Genomic DNA, 20,794 nt, shown 5'->3' with positions numbered 1-20,794 from the left:
TCTAGACATAAATGAGCAAGTGCAAATGCATCCCTACTGCAAGAGCGAACTTTTGGATATCACAGAGTTGGCATTTAAGGCTGCCCCTTTATTATGTATGGGCTGCCCACACACACCACCATGAATGAAAAAGAGAATTTTCTCTTAACTTAATGAATGTGGTGAAAATTCTTTTTTTTTCTGTTTTTTGCAAAGAAAACCCAATCACATACAATGAAAATTAAAATACAGAATTTTTGCTTGCACATGATTGGATGATAGAAGTCAACAGAGATTCAGCTCATTTAGTAAGTTCAGAGAAGATTCTTTTGCAAAATGAGCAATCTATTTGCTTTTAGTAAATCAACCCCTCAGTGTCTTAAAATTCTTCAGTCCTACCTGGATGCTAAATATTTTGACTTGCATGTGACAACTTCCTTCTCAGCATGTCATAGCTGATACGTCTGGATTAAAAAAAAAAAAGAAAAAAAGAACTGCTCCCTTGGTGCAGTATAAGCCTCTCCTGGTTGTCTTTTGTAAAGCTTTGCTGTCAGTTGGGGTTGCACAGATAAAATTTTTTTACTGGCGAGTACGAGTACCGATACTTTCGGTGAAGTATGCTGCGATACCGACTACCAATACCTTTGTGATGCGATTTGAGCCCATACAAAATTAATGGAGTCAAATCACACTGCAAAGAATTGCATGTGATTTGAACGGGAATGCGGTGCTACTGTCCAAATCGCATGCGGTTTACCGCACTGCTCCTGTGTGAACCCAGGCTTCTGCGTGTGAACCCAGGCTGAAATCACTATGGTAAGCCTGGGTTCAAACAGGAGTGGTGGAGGAACCGCATGTGATTTGGGCAGGAGTCGCACTGCGTCCCTGTTTAAATCACATGCAATTCTTTGCAGTGCAATTTAAGTCCATGCAGAGCTGATTTGAGCCCAGTTTTCGGTTATTGGAGCATTTGCACAAGTACTCGTGCAAATACTCGGTATCGGTGCAATCCTACTGTCAGTCATTATTACAGGAGAGAATGGGCTCAGATACAAAATATTCCAGAGTGTCAGATAGTGGATGGTGTTTAACCTTATCAATCACTACAAAAAAAAGTAAAGAAATGGTAATTGCGCATATTTAGTAAGTTCATCAGTTCCTCATTTCAATGTAATACTCTACTTTTTCAAAGACTTGAGTTGTTTTTGTAAACCTGGCTAAGTGAAAAGATTGGATTTTGATCCCATTAAATATGTGATCATTTATACTACATAATATTTTATTTTGCTTATGTAAAGTTGCTTCTTTATATTGTTCACTCACTGTTTTTTTTCTATCCGTATTTTTTTTGTATTTCTTTTCTCCAACAAAAGCCAACGTGCATTTCCAGCATACCGCTGAACTACTGAATCGCCTCATCCAGGCTGGAGCCAATGTCACCTCAAGGGTATGGCTGTAGAATTCTATTGCAGAAATTGCTTACAGGAAAATGAGATCTACAATGTTCCTATCTTAAATAAAAATGTCATAGCTTTTGCCAAGAAGCCTACTACGTGGGTGCCCACAGAGGTCTCTTTGTAGTTACATAAAGAACTAGAGAAAATTGCATTTTGATAACCGTATATGGTTAAAAATGATATTATTCAGCTAAATTATTCTCTTTTTATTTTACATGCCTTTATATTTTCCCCTATATGCGCTCAAAATTAGCCAGCAAAAGTGACATTGGTTGGACATTGGTTGGAACAAATTATCTAGTGTGCTCCTAGCTTCCTGTAGTGAACTGATCACACAGTGAGGTTCATTTTTAAAGGTAAATGGACTTTGCAAGGGAATTTGCCCCATAGCTTAGCAAATAAGGTGAAGCTCTGGTGACTTCCATTATCCAAAAATGTGAAAGCAAAATGTATTTTTTTTTCCTTGCACATGAAACTTCACCACATTCAGTAACCTAATTCCCTAGCAAAGTGCAACTTCCCTTGCCCTTAGTAATCCAGCCCCTGGTTCTTAGCTACTCTGAAATCCCAAGCAAAGCCTTTTCCATTTAAAAATCTTTAATTAGCAATCCCCACATGCCTGCCCCCTGAATTTTTTAACACTCTCTCCCCTTTTAAGCTGGGTTATCTTTGGGAAATATCCTCACACTGAAGGCGAATCCAGCATTGGTCTGCTGGGATCTGCTGCTCCTTGTTTACAGCCTGCTTCTGAAAGCCAACTGTCTCTTTCCGGTTCTGACAGCTGGCCTCCTGATGATGTGTGCCAGCTTAGCTCTCCTTTGGCTGCTGTAATCCAGATGATACTTCCTGGGATATGAGCGGTGACTATGCTATCTCTCTTGAGAATGGAGGTGGGGGGGTGAGGACCCGAAAAAGGAAAAGTAAAAAAAAAAATTTTCAGGTTGTGGAAGGGGGGGATGCTGTTTAAACTAAGCCAAATATAACAAAATATAACACTGAAGGGAAGGTCCACGTTAAGAGTTTCTGTGGTATTAGTCTCTTAACCCAACGTAAGCAACAAGTGGAAGAAAATTAAAGGGAGATGGAGGTGAACATTTTGTTAAAAAATAATAAGGGGTGGAAACAAATTATTGTGGTTATTATATTAATGTCAATTTCCATGAAGTTAACTGAATTCAATATGACTCTGTTTTACCTTGTAGATTTATCCTGATGAGGACCATTTCTTCCTGTCAAAGGGTAGCCAGCAGCACCTCCATCAGTCTGTGGTTTCCTATCTGCAGAGCTGTCTTCAGAATGGTGGCACCAGGCAGAGAGGCCTGTGACGGAGGTTCCTTGGCAACTTCAATGAGAGCACAAAATGTGATGGTTTTGCCATAGACATACCTGTTCATGGATGTATTTGGCTATTCACACACAAGGCTTCCATCAAATCCACAATTATTGAGTGCTACTACAAGCCAGTCATATGTGTCACGATGACAAGTTGACCATAATTCTGTCTGGGCATGATATGCATTCTAACAGTCGGTTCAAGAAAGATTGTTGCTACGAAGACTTTGGCAGTCCAGAAATTAAAGGAAGAAGATACCATACTATAGATGTACGCAAATATACCTCTGACTGCTACAGTAACATAAATAAGGTGCTAGATATCAGCAACTTTATGTAACAAAATCACCATGCTTCTTGACACATTTGGATTTAAAAACACTTTTAATGTCTTTCATTCAGACTGTATTTTTTAGATTGTTGGTTATATACACTGCCACCCATAATCTCCTCCAGTTTATACTGTAGGCGCTGTGCAAATCTTGAAACCTTGTACTACCAATCATTTGAACCAATACTCACCACTAGAGGGCAATATAACACTAAATTTAATGACATGGCAGATGTTGAAGCATTGCAGTAGCTTATTCTTTATCTTTATAACCTGTTTAGTAGTGTTAAAATGCACTTGATACAATATACCAGACATTCTGGCCATTTCTGATAAGTTTTCATTCCTGCAGGTGTTTTAAATACGCCTAGAAGCAAGGCTGTATTTAGACTTGTTGACCTAGTCACATATGAAGAATTGATGACACCATTATAAACAAGTCTTTGTGTCACGTGATCTCTTTGTGAAAAAATAAATACTGCTAGAATGCGCTGTTGGAGGCAGCATGTTCTCTGCTTTGGATGCACGACTACTTTTCAAATATACAGATCACCAAACTAAAGAAGATAACCCTTGGTTTTATGTGTACCGAACTACAAAGAGCCTTCTGACTCCTCTTAACTTTCCCTGTACTCTCTGCCCCCTACAGTTGAATTTAGTCACAAATGCCTAGAGGCGGACAGAATGAAAAATTTAAATAAGGAAAAATATTACCCAGTTTGTAAATGTTGAGACTTGTTCTACCCCTCTAACCATGCTGTCCAAGGTACTGGCTCACAAGTGCCTTATGTACATACAGCCCTGCTGGGAGGACACAAAGTACCAACAGTGCTGCACTTCCTAGGCACAGTTCACAGCAAAGCTCCTTTTGCATATAGACATACAGTAAATAAAAACCCTGATGGAACCTCATTGCTCAAAGAGTTTTAACCACTTGAGTATTTTAAATGTAGGAGATACATTATAACAAACTTCAACAAGTTTTCTAGGATGTATCTACTGCTTTCTTCTTGTCTCCACTGACAACCTCCTCCCACTGCTAAAAATGGCAATCGGTGTGTATTACAAAGCAGAACCGGCTGTCCAAATTGAGCTGCTTCTCTGAAAAATGATTCTTGCAAGTGTCATTGAGCAATATAATGTAACAATGTTTTGTTACCATGAAGCTGCACATGAATGCAAAACCACTGGTATTGGAATGAATGGCAGTCTCAGCCTGGGCTCCCACCAGGCCACGTCCCCAATGCGTTTCACTCCACCCCTCGGAGGATGATCCCCATGATTAAGCTCCGAAGGGCAGAGCGAAACATGTTGGGGGGCATGGCCTGATGGAAGCCCAGGCTGAGACTGCCATTCATTTCAATACCAATGGATCTCTGCATTGATGTGCAGATTTATGGTATTTATCCTTTGCTTAACATTTGTTTGAAGCCAAGAAGAGCTCCCGTCTTGGCCTGCACTCACAGCATGGTGCACAGGACCGTTTTCCCTTGTAGCCTGAGCGGCACACAATTTTCATTATCGGTTCACAATGTTTTGTTAAACTATAGTTATTTATTGCATGTGGATCAAAGGCATGCACTACATATGACATTAGTCAAAGAACTGCATTTCTATTTAACCCTTTATTAACCCTTAGCTAATCCTAATCAGCCCTAATTAACTCATTCCTTCCTTTCCTATTTCAATTTTCTTTATAGGTATTTTTTTTTTATTTCATTTGTTTTATTTTTTTTACAGTGTTGCATGTGCAAATTGTGTTGTATGTGCAAATGTACAAAATTCAACACAAAACACCTTTTTTCATTTGCTAATAACTGTCATGTTTTGTACCAGAAACATCATTTTATTGTGAATTTAAATGGGACAAATTATAAAAAAATGTATGCTTTTTATTCATGGTAACACTACTTTATAAGAAAAAAAAATAGTAAAAAATATGACACCTGGTAATCCAATCAGTAATCCTTTTGTTTTTCAACTTCCTTTAACCACTTCAGCCCTGGAAGGATTTACCCCCTTCCTAACCAGAGCACTTTTTGTGATACGGCACTACATCACTTGAACTGACAATTGCGTGGTCGTGCGACGTTACACCCAAACAAAATTGATGTCCTTTTTTTTCCCACAAATAGAGCTTTCTTTTGGTGGTATTTCATCACCTCTGCGGTTTTTATTTTTTGCGCTATAAACAAAAAAAGAGCGACAATTTTGAAGAAAAAAAAGCAATATTTTTTACTTTTTGCTATAATAAATATTTCCAAAAAATATATAAAAAAAACTAATTTCTTTCTCAGTTTAGGCCGATATGTATTCTTCTACATATTTTTGGTAAAAAAATTGCAATAAGCGTATATTAATTGGATTGTGCAAAAGTTATAGCATCTACAAAATAGGGGATAACTTTATGGCATTTTTATTACTATTTTTTTTTTATTAGTAATGGCGGCGATCTGCGATTTTTTTTTTACTGTGAATGCGACATTATAGCAGACACATCGGATACTTTTGATACTATTTTGGGACCATTGTCATTTATACAGCGATCAGGGCTATAAAAATGCACTGATTACTGTGCAAATGACACTAGCAGGGAAGGGGTTAAACACTAGGGGGCGATCAAGGGGTTAAGTGTGTCCTAGGGAGCGATTCTAACTGTGGGGAGGGGGGATGGGCTACCACTGACATAACAGCGATCACTGCTCCCGATGATAGAGAGCAGTAGATCCCTGTCATGTCACTAGGCAGAACAGGAAAATGCCTTGTTTACATAGGCATCTCCCCATTCTGCCACTCTGTGACACGATCACGGGCCCCCGGCAGACATCGAGTCCGCGGGGCCCGCGGGCATGGTTACGGAGTAAACGTCACGCTCGCCCACAATGCCGTGATTTAAAGGGGACATACCTGTACGCCCATTTGCCCAGCCTTGCCATTGTGCTGATGTACATCGTCATGCCCTGGTCAGCATGTGGTTAACAAAGCAAGCTGTCCAGTAAAGATGGCAGTTAAAGGGTTAATACAAACCATTTAACACTGACAGAGGTGCTTACACTGGTCAGCTGACATTCATTTATGTAAAACCTTTATCCCAAAAAGAAAAAACTATTGCTGTAACTGCTTAATAAGTGATAGAAACAATATTAATTAAGTTACCTTTTTTTGTAATGTTAAACAAAACAATTTTCTGGCAGTATGGATTTGCCTGTTTTCTATATTTATTTTTAAAATTCAACAGGCGTGGAGTCAAGATTTTGTAAATCTTAAACTAACACACAGCTCAGCCCTGCAAAAATATTTAATACTAAAACATTGAAGTTTAACGCCAAGCAAACACTTATACAGTTGAGATTCTTATAAGGGATGTTTTTACCTGCAAAAGGATTTGTATTTCAGTCCATTAAAGCCTCGTACACATGATCAGATTATCGGACAAATTTTTGTCATTTTTGTTGCATGCTAGTCTCATGTCAAAAGTGAAGAGGTTACTCAACATACCACAATTCTCATATGACAGAAGTCAACTTCAGAAGTGATGTCATGTGTTGAATTGTTTTGTATGTATTTTTTCATTTATGAGCATGCGTAGTCTTTCTCTTATGATTTTTTTCGGACGAAAACTGTACTAATTAAACGAAATTCAGACTTTGGGGGTTATTTACGAAAGGCAAATCCACTTTGCACTACAAGTGCACTGCAGGTGCACTTGGAAGTGCAGTCGCTGTAGATCTGAGGGGGACATGCAAGGAAAATAAAACAGCTTTTTAGCTTGCACATGATTGGATGATAAAATCAGCAGAGCTTCCCCTCATTTCAGATCTTCCCTTCAGATTTACAGCGACTGCACTTCCAAATGCACTTGCAGTGCAACGTGGATTTGCCTTTAGTAAATAACCCCCTTTGTGTTCATGTACGATAAAAATTTAATAGCCTGCAGATACAGTTTTTGTCATCTGAAAATTCATAATCGGCTGTCGAAAGCACCATACTAACAATCCGAAAATCGGCAGATCGTTAGTCTGACAAATTGTAACTTCCGATTTTCTTATTGTGTGTACGGGCCTTAAGTCCTGGGATATACACAACTCTACCAGACAGCAGAGCCAGGTCAGTGACTTGAATTTTGCCTACTGCTGTGAAGCAACACAGTCTGGTCACCTCTTGTTCCAGCTTCCCAGAATGTTCCTTGCCAGCTCTTCCATTGCAGCACAACGAGTGGGCTCTAAGCGCTGCCCTTGCTTCTCTCAGCCCCAGGCTGGCCATACACTGATAGAATCAGATCCTCTGTCTACACCGTAAAGCGCAAATGGACAGCTACCATTGGTGGCAGGGCCGTCTTTAATATTGATTGGACCCTGGGCAAACATTTTCTTGGGTCCCTCCCTTCCATGCAATCTCGCTCTCCACCCCCACTCTTCATACATTAAAAAACAACAAGGCCACCCAGGAAGAGAATTTCAACCAGATTATCAAGAAACCAATGAAATCTGCACAGTGTATGGCCAGTTAAAGTATTGCTGTGCAAAAGATATCAGGGGACTGATACCAAATCAAAATCAGTTACTTATAAAATACAACTAATATTTTATTTAGTATTTATACATTTTTATTTGAAGAAAATGTTCAGGTAAACAGTCCATAGCATCTTAAAAGTCAAGATGAACATAGGTCATAACTGGATGTTTGGTATATGAATAAACAGTAATTTGATCAAATAAATCCGTCTAGTTATCCATACAGTTTCAAAAGAAGAATGGTAGGTTGCAAATTTAGCATGCTTTTGAAATATAGTGCAAGCCAAACAGTTATATCAATAAACTTTGTTCAAAATAAGCTGTTGGTCTTGAATTTATTTATTTTTTTATTTTTGCATTATGTGCTAAAGATTAAGGTTTCATGCTCATGGGGCTTACACAGGCAATTTAGATGCCTGGCATAGTTTCACAGCATTTTCCAGCACCCAGGGTAGCTGCACGTTCCACATGCAGCCTGCTATACTAGTGAATAGCTGTATGCGGATGTGCTTTTGTAAACGACAGCGCTTCTTTGTATCAGGATTTACCCACACATGTGGGAATGTTTTGCATTCACAAAATACATGGGACACACGTGGGGGTAAACACAGATGCAAAGAAGCATCAGCATTTACATGCATAGCTCCCAACTGTCCCTGATTTGGAGCAATGTCCCTCTGTCCCTCTTTCCTCCTCATTTGTCCCTCATTTTGGTCTGATCTATATAATTATATATAAAATGCACTTTTTATCTTTCAAAAAGTGTTTCCCAGTGCTAAACCTTTCATCCAAATTCTAAATTATTGCATTTTTTAATTTTAAGAGCCAGTATAAAGGAATAGTAGTGGTAAAAAAAAGCCCTTGAGGATTTAATAAACCTTTTTTTTGGTTAATTCTCCTTCAAGGGGGTGTGGCAGGGGGGTGTGTCCTATGCCTACATACGTTTGCTAGTAGGTGTCCCTCATGCCTATCTCAAAATGTTGGGAGGTATGTACATGTACACATCTGCATACAGCCATTCGCTTGTATGGCAGACTGTATGAGGCATGTGGTGTTCCCAGGTATGGAAAAAAATCAGCAAATGATGCTAAACATCTAAAATTCCAGTGTAAACCCAATGTGCATGAACTCTTAAAGCACAACTGAACGCTCTGAATCTAAAAATACAGTTTAAATTCTTATAAGGAATGTTTTTACCTGCAAAAGGATTTGTATTTCGGTCCATTAAAGCCTCGTACACATGATCAGATTATCGGACGAATTTTCGTCCGTTTTTTGTTGCATGCTAGTCTCATGTCGAAAGTGAAGAGGTTACTCAACATACGAAAATTCTCGTACGACAGAAGTCAACTTCAGAAGTGATGTCATGTGTTGAATTGTTTTGTATGTATTTTTTCATTTCTGAGCATGCGTAGTCTTGCTCTTACGATTTTTTTCGGATGAAAACTGTACTAATTAAATGAAAATCGGACTTTGTGTTCACATACGATAAAAATTTAGTAGCCTGCACATACAGTTTTTGTCGTCTGAAAATTCGTAATCAGGTGTTGAAAGCACCATACTAATGATCCGAAAATTGGCATATCGTTAGTCTGACAAAATTTAACTTCCAATTTTCTTATTGTGTGTATGTGCCTTAAGTCCTGGGGTATACACAACCCTACCAGACAGCAGAGCCAGGTCAGTGACTTGAATTTTGCCTACTGCTGTGAAGCAACACAGTCTGGTCACCTCTTTTCCCAGCCTCCCAGAATGTTCCTTGCCAGCTCTTCCATTACAGCACAACGAGTGGGCTCTAATCGTTCAGCCCCAGGCTGGCCATACACTTATAGAATCAGATCCTCTCTCTACACTATAAAGCGCAAATGGACAGCTGCCATTGGTGGCAGGGCCATCTTTAATATTGATTGGACCCTGGGCAAACATTTTCTTGGGTTCCCCCCTTCCATGCAATCTCACCTTCCACCTGCTCTGAGACATACATTAAATAGCAGCTAGACTCAAAATCAGTTTTCTGAATCAGATCAGGCAGCGATCGCAATTGGTTGGCAGAGGTTACAGTGTATCATTACCGATCACTGATGGCCGCTAGAGGTTACAGCACACATTATGGCTCACTGATTATTTACTAGAGGTTAGGGATGAGCTTCCAGTTCGACTCGAACATCGGCTGTTCGCGAGTTCGCCGGACAGCGAACAATTTGGGGTGTTTATGGGAGAAATCAAAAGTGCTAATTTTAAAGGCTTATATGCATGGTATTGTCATAAAAAGTGTTTGGGGGACCTGGGTCCTGCCCCAGGGGACATGGATCAATGCAAAAAAAAGTTTTTTCGGAAGCAGTGATTTTAATAATGCTTAAAGTGAAACAATAAAAGTATAATATCCCTTTAAATTTTGTACCTGGGGGGTGTCTATAGTATGCCTGTAAAGGGGCGCATGTTTCCCGTTTTTAGAACAGTCTGACAGCAAAATGACATTTCAAAGGAAAAAAAGTCATTTAAAACTACTCGCGGCTATTAATGAATTGCCGGTCCGACAATACACATAAAAGTTCATTGATAAAAACGACATGGGAATTCCCCACAGGGGAACCCCAAACCAAAATTTAAAAAAAAAAATGATGTGGGGGGTCCCCCTAAATTCCATACCAGGCCCTTCAGGTCTGGTATGGATATTAAGGGGATCCCCTGCCAAAATTTAAAAAAAAATGGCGTGGGGTCCCCCTCAAAATCTATACCAGACCCTTCAGGTCTGGTATGGATTTTAAGGGGAACCCTGCGCCAAAATTAAAGAAAAAAACGACGTGGGGTCCCACCAAAAATCCATACCAGACCCTTATCCGAGCACGCAAACTGGCAGGCCGCAGGAAAAGAGGGGGGGACGAGAGAGCGCCCCCCCTCCTGAACCGTACCAGGCCACATGCCCTCAACATTGGGAGGGTGCTTTGGGGTATCCCCCCAAAACACCTTGTCCCCATGTTGATGAGGACAAGGGCCTCATCCCCACAACCCTGGCCGGTGGTTGTGGGGGTCTGCGGGCGGGGGGCTTATTGGAATCTGGAAGCCCCCTTTAACAAGGGGACCCCCAGATCCCGGCCCTCCCCCCTGTGTGAAATGGTAAGGGGGTACAAAAGTACCCCTACCATTTCACTAAAAAAGTGTCAAAAATGTTAAAAATGACAAGAGACAGTTTTTGACAATTCCTTTATTTAAATGCTTCTTCTTTCTTCTATCTTCTTTCGTCTTTCTTCTATCTTCCTTCGGTTTCTTCCTCCATCTTCTTCTTCTTCTTCTGGTTCTTCTGGTTCTTCCTCCGGTGTTCTCGTCCGGCATCTTCCTCCGCGGCGTTGGCGTCTCCTTCCCTTCTTCTACTCGGGCCACTCCGCATCCATGATGGCATGGAGGGAGGCTCCCGCTGTGTGACACTACTCTCTTCATCTTCTTCTCTTCATCTTCTTTTCGTGCCGCTCCGCATCCATGATGGCATGGAGGGAGGCTCCCGCTGTGTGACGCTTCTCCTCTTCTGACGGTTCTTGAATAACGGGGGGGCGGAGCCACCCGGTGACCCCGCCCCCCTCTGACACACGGGAACTTGACAGGGACTTCCCTGTGGCATTCCCCGTGATGTTGGAAGGGGGCGGGGTTACGTAACGGGTGACTGCGCCCCCCTCTGACGTCACGGGGAATGCCACAGGGAAGTCCCGTCAAGTCCCCGTGCGTCAGAGGGGCCTGGGGTCACCGAGTGGCCCCGACCCCCCCCCCCGTTATTTAAGAACCGTCAGAAGAGGAGAAGCGTCACACAGCGGGAGCCTCCCTCCATGCCATCATGGATGCGGAGCGGCCCGAAAAGAAGATGAAGAGAAGAAGATGAAGAGAAGAAGATGAAGAGAGAAGCGTCACACAGCGGGAGCCTCCCTCCATGCCATCATGGAGGCGGAGCGGCCCGAGGGGAAGAAGGGAAGAAGACACCAACGCCGCGGAGAAAGATGCCAGACGAGAACACCGGAGGAAGAACCAGAAGAACCAGAAGAAGAAGAAGAAGAAGATGGAGGAAGAAGCCGAAGGAAGATAGAAGAAAGACAAAAGAAGATAGAAGAAATAAGAAGCATTTAAATAAAAGAATTGTCAAAAACTGTCTCTTGTCATTTTTAACAGTTTTGACACTTTTTTAGTGAAATGGTGTACCCCCTTACCATTTCACACAGGGGGGAGGGCCGGGATCTGGGGGTCCCCTTGTTAAAGGGGGCTTCCAGATTCCGATAAGCCCCCCGCCCGCAGACCCCCACAACCACCGGCCAGGGTTGTGGGGATGAGGCCCTTGTCCTCATCAACATGGGGACAAGGTGTTTTGGGGGCTACCCCAAAGCACCCTCCCAATGTTGAGGGCATGTGGCCTGGTATGGTTCAGGGGGGGGGCGCTCTCTCTTCCCCCCTCTTTTACTGCGGCCTGCCAGGTTGCGTGCTCGGATAAAGGTCTGGTATGGATTTTTAGGGTGACCCCACGCCATTTTTTTTTTCAATTTTGGCACGGGGTTCCCCTCAAAATCCATACCAGACCTGAAGGGTCTGGTATAGATTTTGAGGGGGACCCCACGCCTTTTTTTTTAATTTAATTTTGGCCGGGGTTCCCCTTAATATCCATACCAGACCTGAAGGGCCTGGTATGGAATTTAGGGGGACCCCCACGTCATTTTTTTTAAAATTTTGGTTCGGGGTTCCCCTGTGGGAAATTCCCATGTCGTTTTTATCAATGAACTTCTATGTGTATTGTCGGACCGGCAATTCATTAATAGCCGCGAGTAGTTTTATATGACTTTTTTTCCTTTGAAATGTCATTTTGCTGTCAGACTGTTCTAAAAACGGGAAACATGCGCCTCTTTATATGCATATTATAGACACCCCCCAGGTACGAAATTTAAAGGGATATTACACTTTTATTGTTTCACTTTAAGCATTATTAAAATCACTACTCCCAAAAAAACGGCCGTTTTAAAAACTTTTTTTTGCATTGATCCATGTCCCCTGGGGCAGGACCCAGGTCTCCAAACACTTTTTATGACAATAACTTGCATATAAGCCTTTAAAATTAGCACTTTTGATTATTCATGTTTGTGTCCCATAGACTTTAACGGTGTTCGCGTGTTCGAACAAATTTTTTGCCTGTTCGCATGTTCTGGTGCGAACCGAACAGGGGGGTGTTCTGCTCATCCCTACTAGAGGTTAGAACACATGACTTCTGCTTGTTGATTGGTTGGTAGAGATTACTTTACATCAATACTGCTCACTGATTCGTTACTAGAGGTTACTGGATGTCCATACCACTCACTAATTGGTTGCTAGAGGTTACTGCACATTATTACTGCTCACTCGTTGCTTGAGGTTACTGTATATCCTTACCGCTCAGTGAATGGTTGCAAGAAGTTAGTGCACATCATTACTGCTCACTGATTGGTTTCTAAAGGTTACAGCACATCATCTCCTCACTGCCTGCACACCATGGACTGGGGAGGTGAGGGGACCTACCAAGACAAAAAACTCCTAGGGATCCTAGGACTCCTGGGATCAGTGGCAATGCTGGGGAAGGGGGGGGGGTGTGATCAGTTGCACTTCTGGGGGTTTGATGGGATCAGTGGCAGTGGTGGGGGGTGGGATTAGTTAGGAGGCAGTACACTGTTGAAAATTCTAAATCATATACAGCAAACCTGGAAATATTTGGCAAGTATATAGTGGGGGATGCTACACTGACCACCATGTAACGGGGAATTTTACACCACCAACCAATATAAAGAGGGATTTCTAAACTGACACCAATGTAATGGGAACATTTACACCAACCACCAGTGTAAGGGGGGATATACAATGACCCACATGTAAGGGGGAATTTACACTGACAACCATTATCAAGGAGATTTGTACTGAACACCAATGTAAGGTGACACTTTTACACCGACCACCAATGCTAGGGGGGATTTACACTGACCACCAATGCTAGGGGGGATTTACACTGACCACCAGTGTAAGGGCAATTCTGCACTTACCACCAATATAAAGAGAAATGTACACTGATCACCAATCTAATGAAGAATTTACACTGGCCACCAATGTAAGGGGGATTTTACACCAACCACCAATTTAAAGGGGGCTTCTACATGGACCACCAATGTAAGGGAGGATTTGAAGCATTCACAGTAACCACCAATGTAAGGAGGGATTTACACTGCCCACTAATGTAATGGCCATTTACACTGACCAGTAATGTAATAGGCGCATTCACACTGACCACTAATGTAATAGGAGCATTCACAGTAACCACCAATGTAAGGAGGGATTTACACTGACCACCAATGTAAGGGGGACCTTCACACTGGCCACTAGTGTAAATGAAAGGATTGTACACCAAGGCCCAATGTAATGAGAAGATTTACACTGACCACCAATGTAACTGAGAAATATGCCTGCGTTCACATTTGTGTATGTCAGGAATGCATGCAAAATCGCTTTCCTGACACCACAGAAACATGCTGCTCTTTAGTAGATACACAGCAGTAGCATTAAATGTTAATTACACTCTCACACATCTGCTGAGATGTGCGTATTCAAATGCACCAAAATTCAGATTTTATTTTAAAAAAGGGTTCCACTTCCAATTTGCTTAGCTTTGCAGAACAGGCTGATGTAATGCCGCGTACACACGAGCGGACTTTACGGCGGACTTTGCCCGGCGGACTTTTCGACGTACTTTCCGACGGACTTTGTGAATGAACGGACTTGCCTACACACAATCCACCAAAGTCCGTCGAATTCGTACGTGATGACGTACGACCGGACTAAAACAAGGAAGTTCATAGCCAGTAGCCAATAGCTGCCCTAGCGTGGCTTTTTGTCCGTCGAACTAGCATACAGACGGCGGACTTTTCGACCGGACTCGATTTCAACGGATAAATTTTAAACAAGTTTCAAATCTAAGTCCGTCCAACTTTTGAGAAAACAAAGTCCGCTGGAGCCCACACACATCGAATTGTCCGACGAAATCCAGTCCGCCGGGCAAAGTCCGCCGTAAAGTCCGCTCGTGTGTACGCGGCATTAGGCTTAATGACCACAGTTGTAGGTAAAACTTTCCAGCATACCCCTTTACCTCCCAAGTGGGCAGCATTCAGTAGAAGTGATGGTGGATATGACCTCAGGAGGGCATGATATACATATGAATACTGCCACCATTTACATTTAAATGAAGTTGGTCTGTGGCTATTTACATATTAATACCGCACTATTTACAAATCAATGCAGGTTATTTACATGTAAACACAGGGTCTACAGGTGAGTTATCTGTACATGGCAATAGGGCTGAGCTGGGCAACATTAGTAACAGAACTTCACACTGATATATCGGGACACAGCACGGGACTAAAACTTCAAGGGACAAAGGAATTTAAACTGGGATAGTTTGCAAGTATGAGGCAGCTGCTTTGGGCCCCACAACAATGATGGGACCCTGGGCACCTGGCCCTTTTGCCCTGCCTTAAAGGCGGCCCTGGTTGGTGGCTGTTAGAATACCCTAACAGTGGCTGCATCTGTTTGTGTGCATTTGCTATCCGGCCGACAATTTTCTGCCCAGCTCCCTCGATTTTTCAGTGGAATGATGATGGGTAGGAGGGGGGCGATAAGGCCACCCAGGAAGAGAATTTAAACCAGATCATCAAGAAACCAATGAAATTTGCACAGTGTATGGCGAGCTAAAGTATTGCTGTGCAAAGTTTATCAGGGGGCTGATACCAAATCAAAATCAGGTACTGATAAAATACAACTGATATTTTTTTTTATAGTTAATGCATTTTTATTGTGAAGAAAATGTTCAGGTAAACAGTCTATAGCATCTTAAAAGTCAAGACGAACATAGGTCATAACTGGATGTTTGGTATATGAATAAACAGTAATTTGATCAAATAAATCTGTCTAGTTATCAATACAGTTTCAAAAGAAGAATGGTAGGTTTCAAATTTAGCATGCTTTTGAAATATTATGCAAGCCAAACAGTTATATCAATAAACTTTGTTCAAAATAAGCTGTTGGTCTTCTTCAATTTATTTATTTATTTTTTTTGCATTATGTGCTAAAGATTAAGGTTTTACATAGTTGCCAACATTGGAAAAAAATTTTTAGGGACACTTTTTTGTCTGTAGGCAGAGCCTTATTCTAATTAGGGGGCCGAGGAATGCGTTTGTAGGCATGACATAGTGAGAAAAGAAAAATACGGTGTGCTATGCGCGTTGCGCCAAAAATGGGCGTGGTTTATGTGAAATTGTGGGCGTGGCTTATATGGGCGTGGTTCAAATGGGGGTGTGGTTACAGTCTGAGATGAATGAGAGATGGAGAAAGAAAGGGGAAAAGAGGGTGTACGGTGGTCAGCAGGTTGCAAGGCAGTGTACGGAGGTCAGCAGGTTGCAGGGCGGTGTACGGTGGTCAGCAGGTTGCAGGGCGGTGTACGGAGGTCAGCAGGTTGCAGGGCGGTGTACGGAGGTCAGCAGGTTGCAGGGCGGTGTACGGAGGTCAGCAGGTTGCAGGGCGGTGTACGGAGGTCAGCAGGTTGCAGGGCAGTGTACGGAGGTCAGCAGGTTGCAGGGCAGTGTACGGAGGTCAGCAGGTTGCAGGGCAATGTACGGTGGTCAGCAGGTTGCAGGGCAGTGTACGGAGGTCAGCAGGGCGGTGTACGGAGGTCAGCAGGTTGCAGGGCGGTGTACGGAGGTCAGCAGGTTGCAGGGCAGTGTACAGTGGTCAGCAGGTTGCAGGGCAGTGTACGGAGGTCAGCAGGTTGCAGGGCAGTGTACGGAGGTCAGCAGGTTGCAGGGCAATGTACGGTGGTCAGCAGGTTGCAGGGCAGTGTACGGAGGTCAGCAGGGCGGTGTACGGAGGTCAGCAGGTTGCAGGGCGGTGTACGGAGGTCAGCAGGTTGCAGGGCAGTGTACAGTGGTCAGCAGGTTGCAGGGCAGTGTACGGAGGTCAGCAGGTTGCAGGGCAGTGTACGGAGGTCAGCAGGTTGCAGGGCGGTGTACGGGGGTCAGCAGGTTGCAGGGCAGTGTACGGTGGTCAGCAGGTTGCAGGGCGGTGTACGGTGGTCAGCAGGTTGCAGGGTGGTGTGCGGAGGTCAGCAGGTTGCAGGGCAGTGTACGGTGGTCAGCAGGTTGCAGGGCAGTGTACGGAGGTCAGCAGGTTGCAGGGCGGTGTACGGTGGTCAGCAGGTTGCAGGGCGGTGTACGATGGTCAGCAGGTTGCAGGGCAGTGTACTGAGGTCAGCAGGTTGCAGGGTGGTGTACGGTGGTCAGCAGGTTGCAGGGCGGTGTACGATGGTCAGCAGGTTGCAGGGCGTGGTTCAAATGGGGGTGTTGTTACAGTCTGAGATGAATGAGAGATGGAGAAAGAAAGGGGAAAAGAGGGTGTACGGTGGTCAGCAGGTTGCAGGGCAGTGTACGGAGGTCAGCAGGTTGCAGGGCGGTGTACGGAGGTCAGCAGGTTGCAGGACGGTGTACGGAGGTCAGCAGGTTGCAGGACGGTGTACGGAGGTCAGCAGGTTGCAGGGCGGTGTACGGAGGTCAGCAGGTTGCAGGGCGGTGTACGGAGGTCAGCAGGTTGCAGGGCGGTGTACGGAGGTCAGCAGGTTGCAGGGCGGTGTACGGAGGTCAGCAGGTTGCAGGGCGGTGTACGGAGGTCAGCAGGTTGCAGGGCGGTGTACGGAGGTCAGCAGGTTGCAGGGCGGTGTACGGAGGTCAGCAGGTTGCAGGGCGGTGTACGGAGGTCAGCAGGTTGCAGGGCGGTGTACGGAGGTCAGCAGGTTGCAGGGCGGTGTACGGAGGTCAGCAGGTTGCAGGACGGTGTACGGAGGTCAGCAGGTTGCAGGGCGGTGTACGGAGGTCAGCAGGTTGCAGGGCGGTGTACGGAGGTCAGCAGGTTGCAGGGCGGTGTACGGAGGTCAGCAGGTTGCAGGGCAGTGTACGGAGGTCAGCAGGTTGCAGGGCGGTGTACGGAGGTCAGCAGGTTGCAGGGCGGTGTACGGAGGTCAGCAGGTTGCAGGGCGGTGTACGGAGGTCAGCAGGTTGCAGGGCGGTGTACGGAGGTCAGCAGGTTGCAGGGCGGTGTACGGAGGTCAGCAGGTTGCAGGGCGGTGTACGGAGGTCAGCAGGTTGCAGGGCGGTGTACGGAGGTCAGCAGGTTGCAGGGCGGTGTACGGAGGTCAGCAGGTTGCAGGGCGGTGTACGGAGGTCAGCAGGTTGCAGGGCAGTGTACGGAGGTCAGCAGGTTGCAGGGTGGTGTACGGAGGTCAGCAGGTTGCAGGGCGGTGTACAGAGGTCAGCAGGTTGCAGGGCGGTGTACAGAGGTCAGCAGGTTGCAGGGTGGTGTACAGAGGTCAGCAGGTTGCAGGGTGGTGTACGGAGGTCAGCAGGTTGCAGGGCGGTGTACAGAGGTCAGCAGGTTGCAGGGTGGTGTACGGAGGTCAGCAGGTTGCAGGGCGGTGTACAGAGGTCAGCAGGTTGCAGGGTGGTGTACATCAGCAGTGTTGACATGTGTGCCACTGTGACCCTTGCTCTCTATTTATAAAGCCACAGCTAGGTCAGGGTTTAGGGACAGTCTATAGGGAGAAGCCAGCACATACCTGGTCCTGCTGGCCAGCCGAGTTCAATCCGCAGGCTGTAAATACTGCCTTCTATCGCTCCCAGCAACTCCTTCCCCCCACGGCATCCCCAACATGCAGCTTGCATGGCATAGGGCGGGATCAGAGCAGCAGTGATGCTTACGGCCCCGCCCACTCATTCCTTGCTGGAGAAGCATAGCGGCTCGCTGCCTGTCTCCCTACAGCGTGCATGTGCCGAGATGATCCGCCAATATTCATAGGGGGGGCGGGGGCTGGGGGGGGGGTGAAAGAGCGGCCCGGGGGCGGGACAAAAAACAATTTTCGGGACAAATGCTGGGACAATAAGAAATCGGGACATAGCTCGGATTGTCCTGGCAAATTCGTGACTATTGGCAAGTGAGTATGCTCATTGGGCTTACACAGGCAATTTAGATGCCTGGCATAGTTTCACAGCATTTTCCAGCACCCAGGGTAGCTGCACGTTCCACATGCAACCTGCTATACTAGTGAATAGCTGTATGCGGATGTGCTTTTGTAAATGACAGCGCTTCTTTGTATCAGGATTTACCCACACATGTGGGAATGTTTTGCATTCACAAAATACATGGGACACGCGTGGGGGTAAACACAGAAGCAAAGAAGCATCAGCATTTACATGTACCCATCTGCATACAGCCATTCGCTTGTATGGCAGACTGTATGAGGCATGTGGTGCTCCCAGGTATGGAAAAAAATCAGCAAATGATGCTAAACATCTAAAATTCCAGTGTAGACCCAATGTGCATGAACTCTTAAAGCGTAAGTAAACGCTCTGAATCAACTATTTTTAATTCTTCTGCTCCTAGCCTTAGTAAAGAGACATTCCTTCAGTTGCTTCCTGTCTCTAGCCTAGGCCAAAATGATGTCATACATCCTAGGAGTTTTCATGGGCAGTTTTTTCTTTCCTCTGGAGGAGGGGAGGGGGGACACACCCTCCTGCCTGCGTGGCTGAGCTAAGGGCAAATGGATTGCAGGAAGTAATTCCTGCATGAATCATTTCCCCTTCTCAAGATGGCCGCAGCTAGAAATTCTAATGCCGCGTACACACGGTCGGACTTTTCACCTGCAAAAGTCCGACGGACGCCGCCGGACCAAGTCCGGCGGACAATCCGACCGTGTGTGGTCTCCATCGGACTTCCGACGGACCGTTTCGGGCGGAAATCCGACGTACTTTAGATTTGAAGCCTGCTTCAAATCTTTACGTCGTACCTCCGCCGGACTCAGTTCCTGACGGAAAGCCCGTTCGTCTGTATGCTAGTCCGAAGGACCAGATACGACGGAGGAGCAGGTTACTGCATCTCGCGCTCGCTGCAATAGGAAAAACTAATTTTCCCATTGCGGCGAGCGCGGGGGGCATCCCAGGCCCTTAGGTCTGGTATGGAACTTTAAGGAGAATCCCCTACGCCGAAAAACCGGTGTGGGGGTCCCCCCAAAATCCATACCAGACCCCGATCCGAGCACGCAGCCCGGCCGGTCAGGAAAGGGGGTGGGGACGAACGAGCGCCCCCCCCCCTCCTGAACCGTACCAGGCTGCATGCCCTCAACATGGGGGGGTGCTTTGGGGGAGGGGGCGCCTTGCGGTGCCCCCCCACCACAAAGCACCTTGTCCCCATGTTGATGAGGACAAGGGCCTCTTCCCGACAACCCTGGCCGTTGGTTGTCGGGGTCAGCCACGCAGGCAGGATACCAGATCGGGGTCTGGTATGGATTTTGGGGGGACCCCCACGCCGGTTTTTCGGCGTAGGGGGTTCCCCTTAAAGTTCCATACCAGACCTAAGGGCCTGCGACGGGGCTCGCAAGGTTTCAATCTCGCCAAAAAAAGCGGCGAGATTGAATTCCTTTTCTAGTCCCGTTGTACCCAAGTCACGTTCAAAATGAACGGACTTGTCCGTGTGTGGGAAAGTCCGTTCATTCTGAAAGTCCGGCGGAAGTCCGTCGGGAAGACCGGATTCCGGAAAGTCCGGCCGTGTGTAGGCAAGTCCGGCCGTTCAGAAAGTCCGGCGGTAGTCCGCCGGAAGTCTGGCGGCAAGTACGTCGGACCTAGCTTTCTAGAAAGTCCGACCGTGTGTATGCGGCATAAGGGGTGTTTTTCAAAGTGATTTCTCAATACAATAAAGAATAGAGACATGGAGCAATGAAGGATGTTCATTGCATTATGAATTAAAGTGAAAATAAAGTCTCGTTTTGTTTCATTAAAAATAACAAACATGTCTATGCTTACCTGCCCTGTGCAGTGGTTTTGCACAGAGCAGCCCAGATCCTTCTCTTCTCGGGTCCCTCTTTGGTGCTCCTGACCCCTCCCTCCTGTTGAGTGCCCCCACAGAAAGCAGCTTGCTATGGGGGCACCCAAGCTGCGCCGCAACTCCCTATGTCCATTCAGACACGTAGCTTTTGCCCCGGCCCCACTCCCTTTCTCTCCTCATTGGCTCACTGACTTTAATTGACAGCAGCGAGAGCCAATGGCACTGCGCTGCTGTCTCAGCCAATGAGGATTGAGAGACCCAGACAGCTGAGTCTC

The 20,794-nt window shown here is 45.4% G+C and overlaps 1 protein-coding gene and 1 long non-coding RNA gene across 2 annotated transcripts in view; one reads left to right on the top strand and one right to left on the bottom strand.

Annotated features, from left to right (window-relative positions):
• LOC141127496 (inactive dipeptidyl peptidase 10-like) overlaps nucleotides 1-4,273 on the top strand; it is a 303,439-nt gene extending 299,166 nt beyond the window's left edge. The window contains exons 25-26 of the mRNA XM_073614008.1: nucleotides 1,353-1,426; nucleotides 2,639-4,273. Coding sequence (XP_073470109.1) covers nucleotides 1,353-1,426; nucleotides 2,639-2,761 — 197 coding nt within the window. The 3' untranslated portion in view covers nucleotides 2,762-4,273. The remainder of the gene's footprint in view (nucleotides 1-1,352; nucleotides 1,427-2,638) is intronic.
• The window catches only part of LOC141127497 (uncharacterized), a 28,242-nt gene extending 9,751 nt beyond the window's left edge, over nucleotides 1-18,491 (bottom strand). Inside the window, exons 1-2 of the long non-coding RNA XR_012241562.1 lie at nucleotides 18,259-18,491; nucleotides 2,632-2,778 (exon numbers count right to left, since the gene is read on the bottom strand). This is a non-coding gene — a long non-coding RNA (uncharacterized lncRNA). The remainder of the gene's footprint in view (nucleotides 1-2,631; nucleotides 2,779-18,258) is intronic.
• Nucleotides 18,492-20,794: the final 2,303 nt, after the last annotated feature.

The sequence above is a fragment of the Aquarana catesbeiana genome, linkage group LG02 (genome assembly GCF_042186555.1).
Source record: "Aquarana catesbeiana isolate 2022-GZ linkage group LG02, ASM4218655v1, whole genome shotgun sequence".
Lineage (NCBI taxonomy): Eukaryota > Metazoa > Chordata > Amphibia > Anura > Ranidae > Aquarana > Aquarana catesbeiana.
This window is presented reverse-complemented; position numbering and strand designations above follow the sequence as displayed.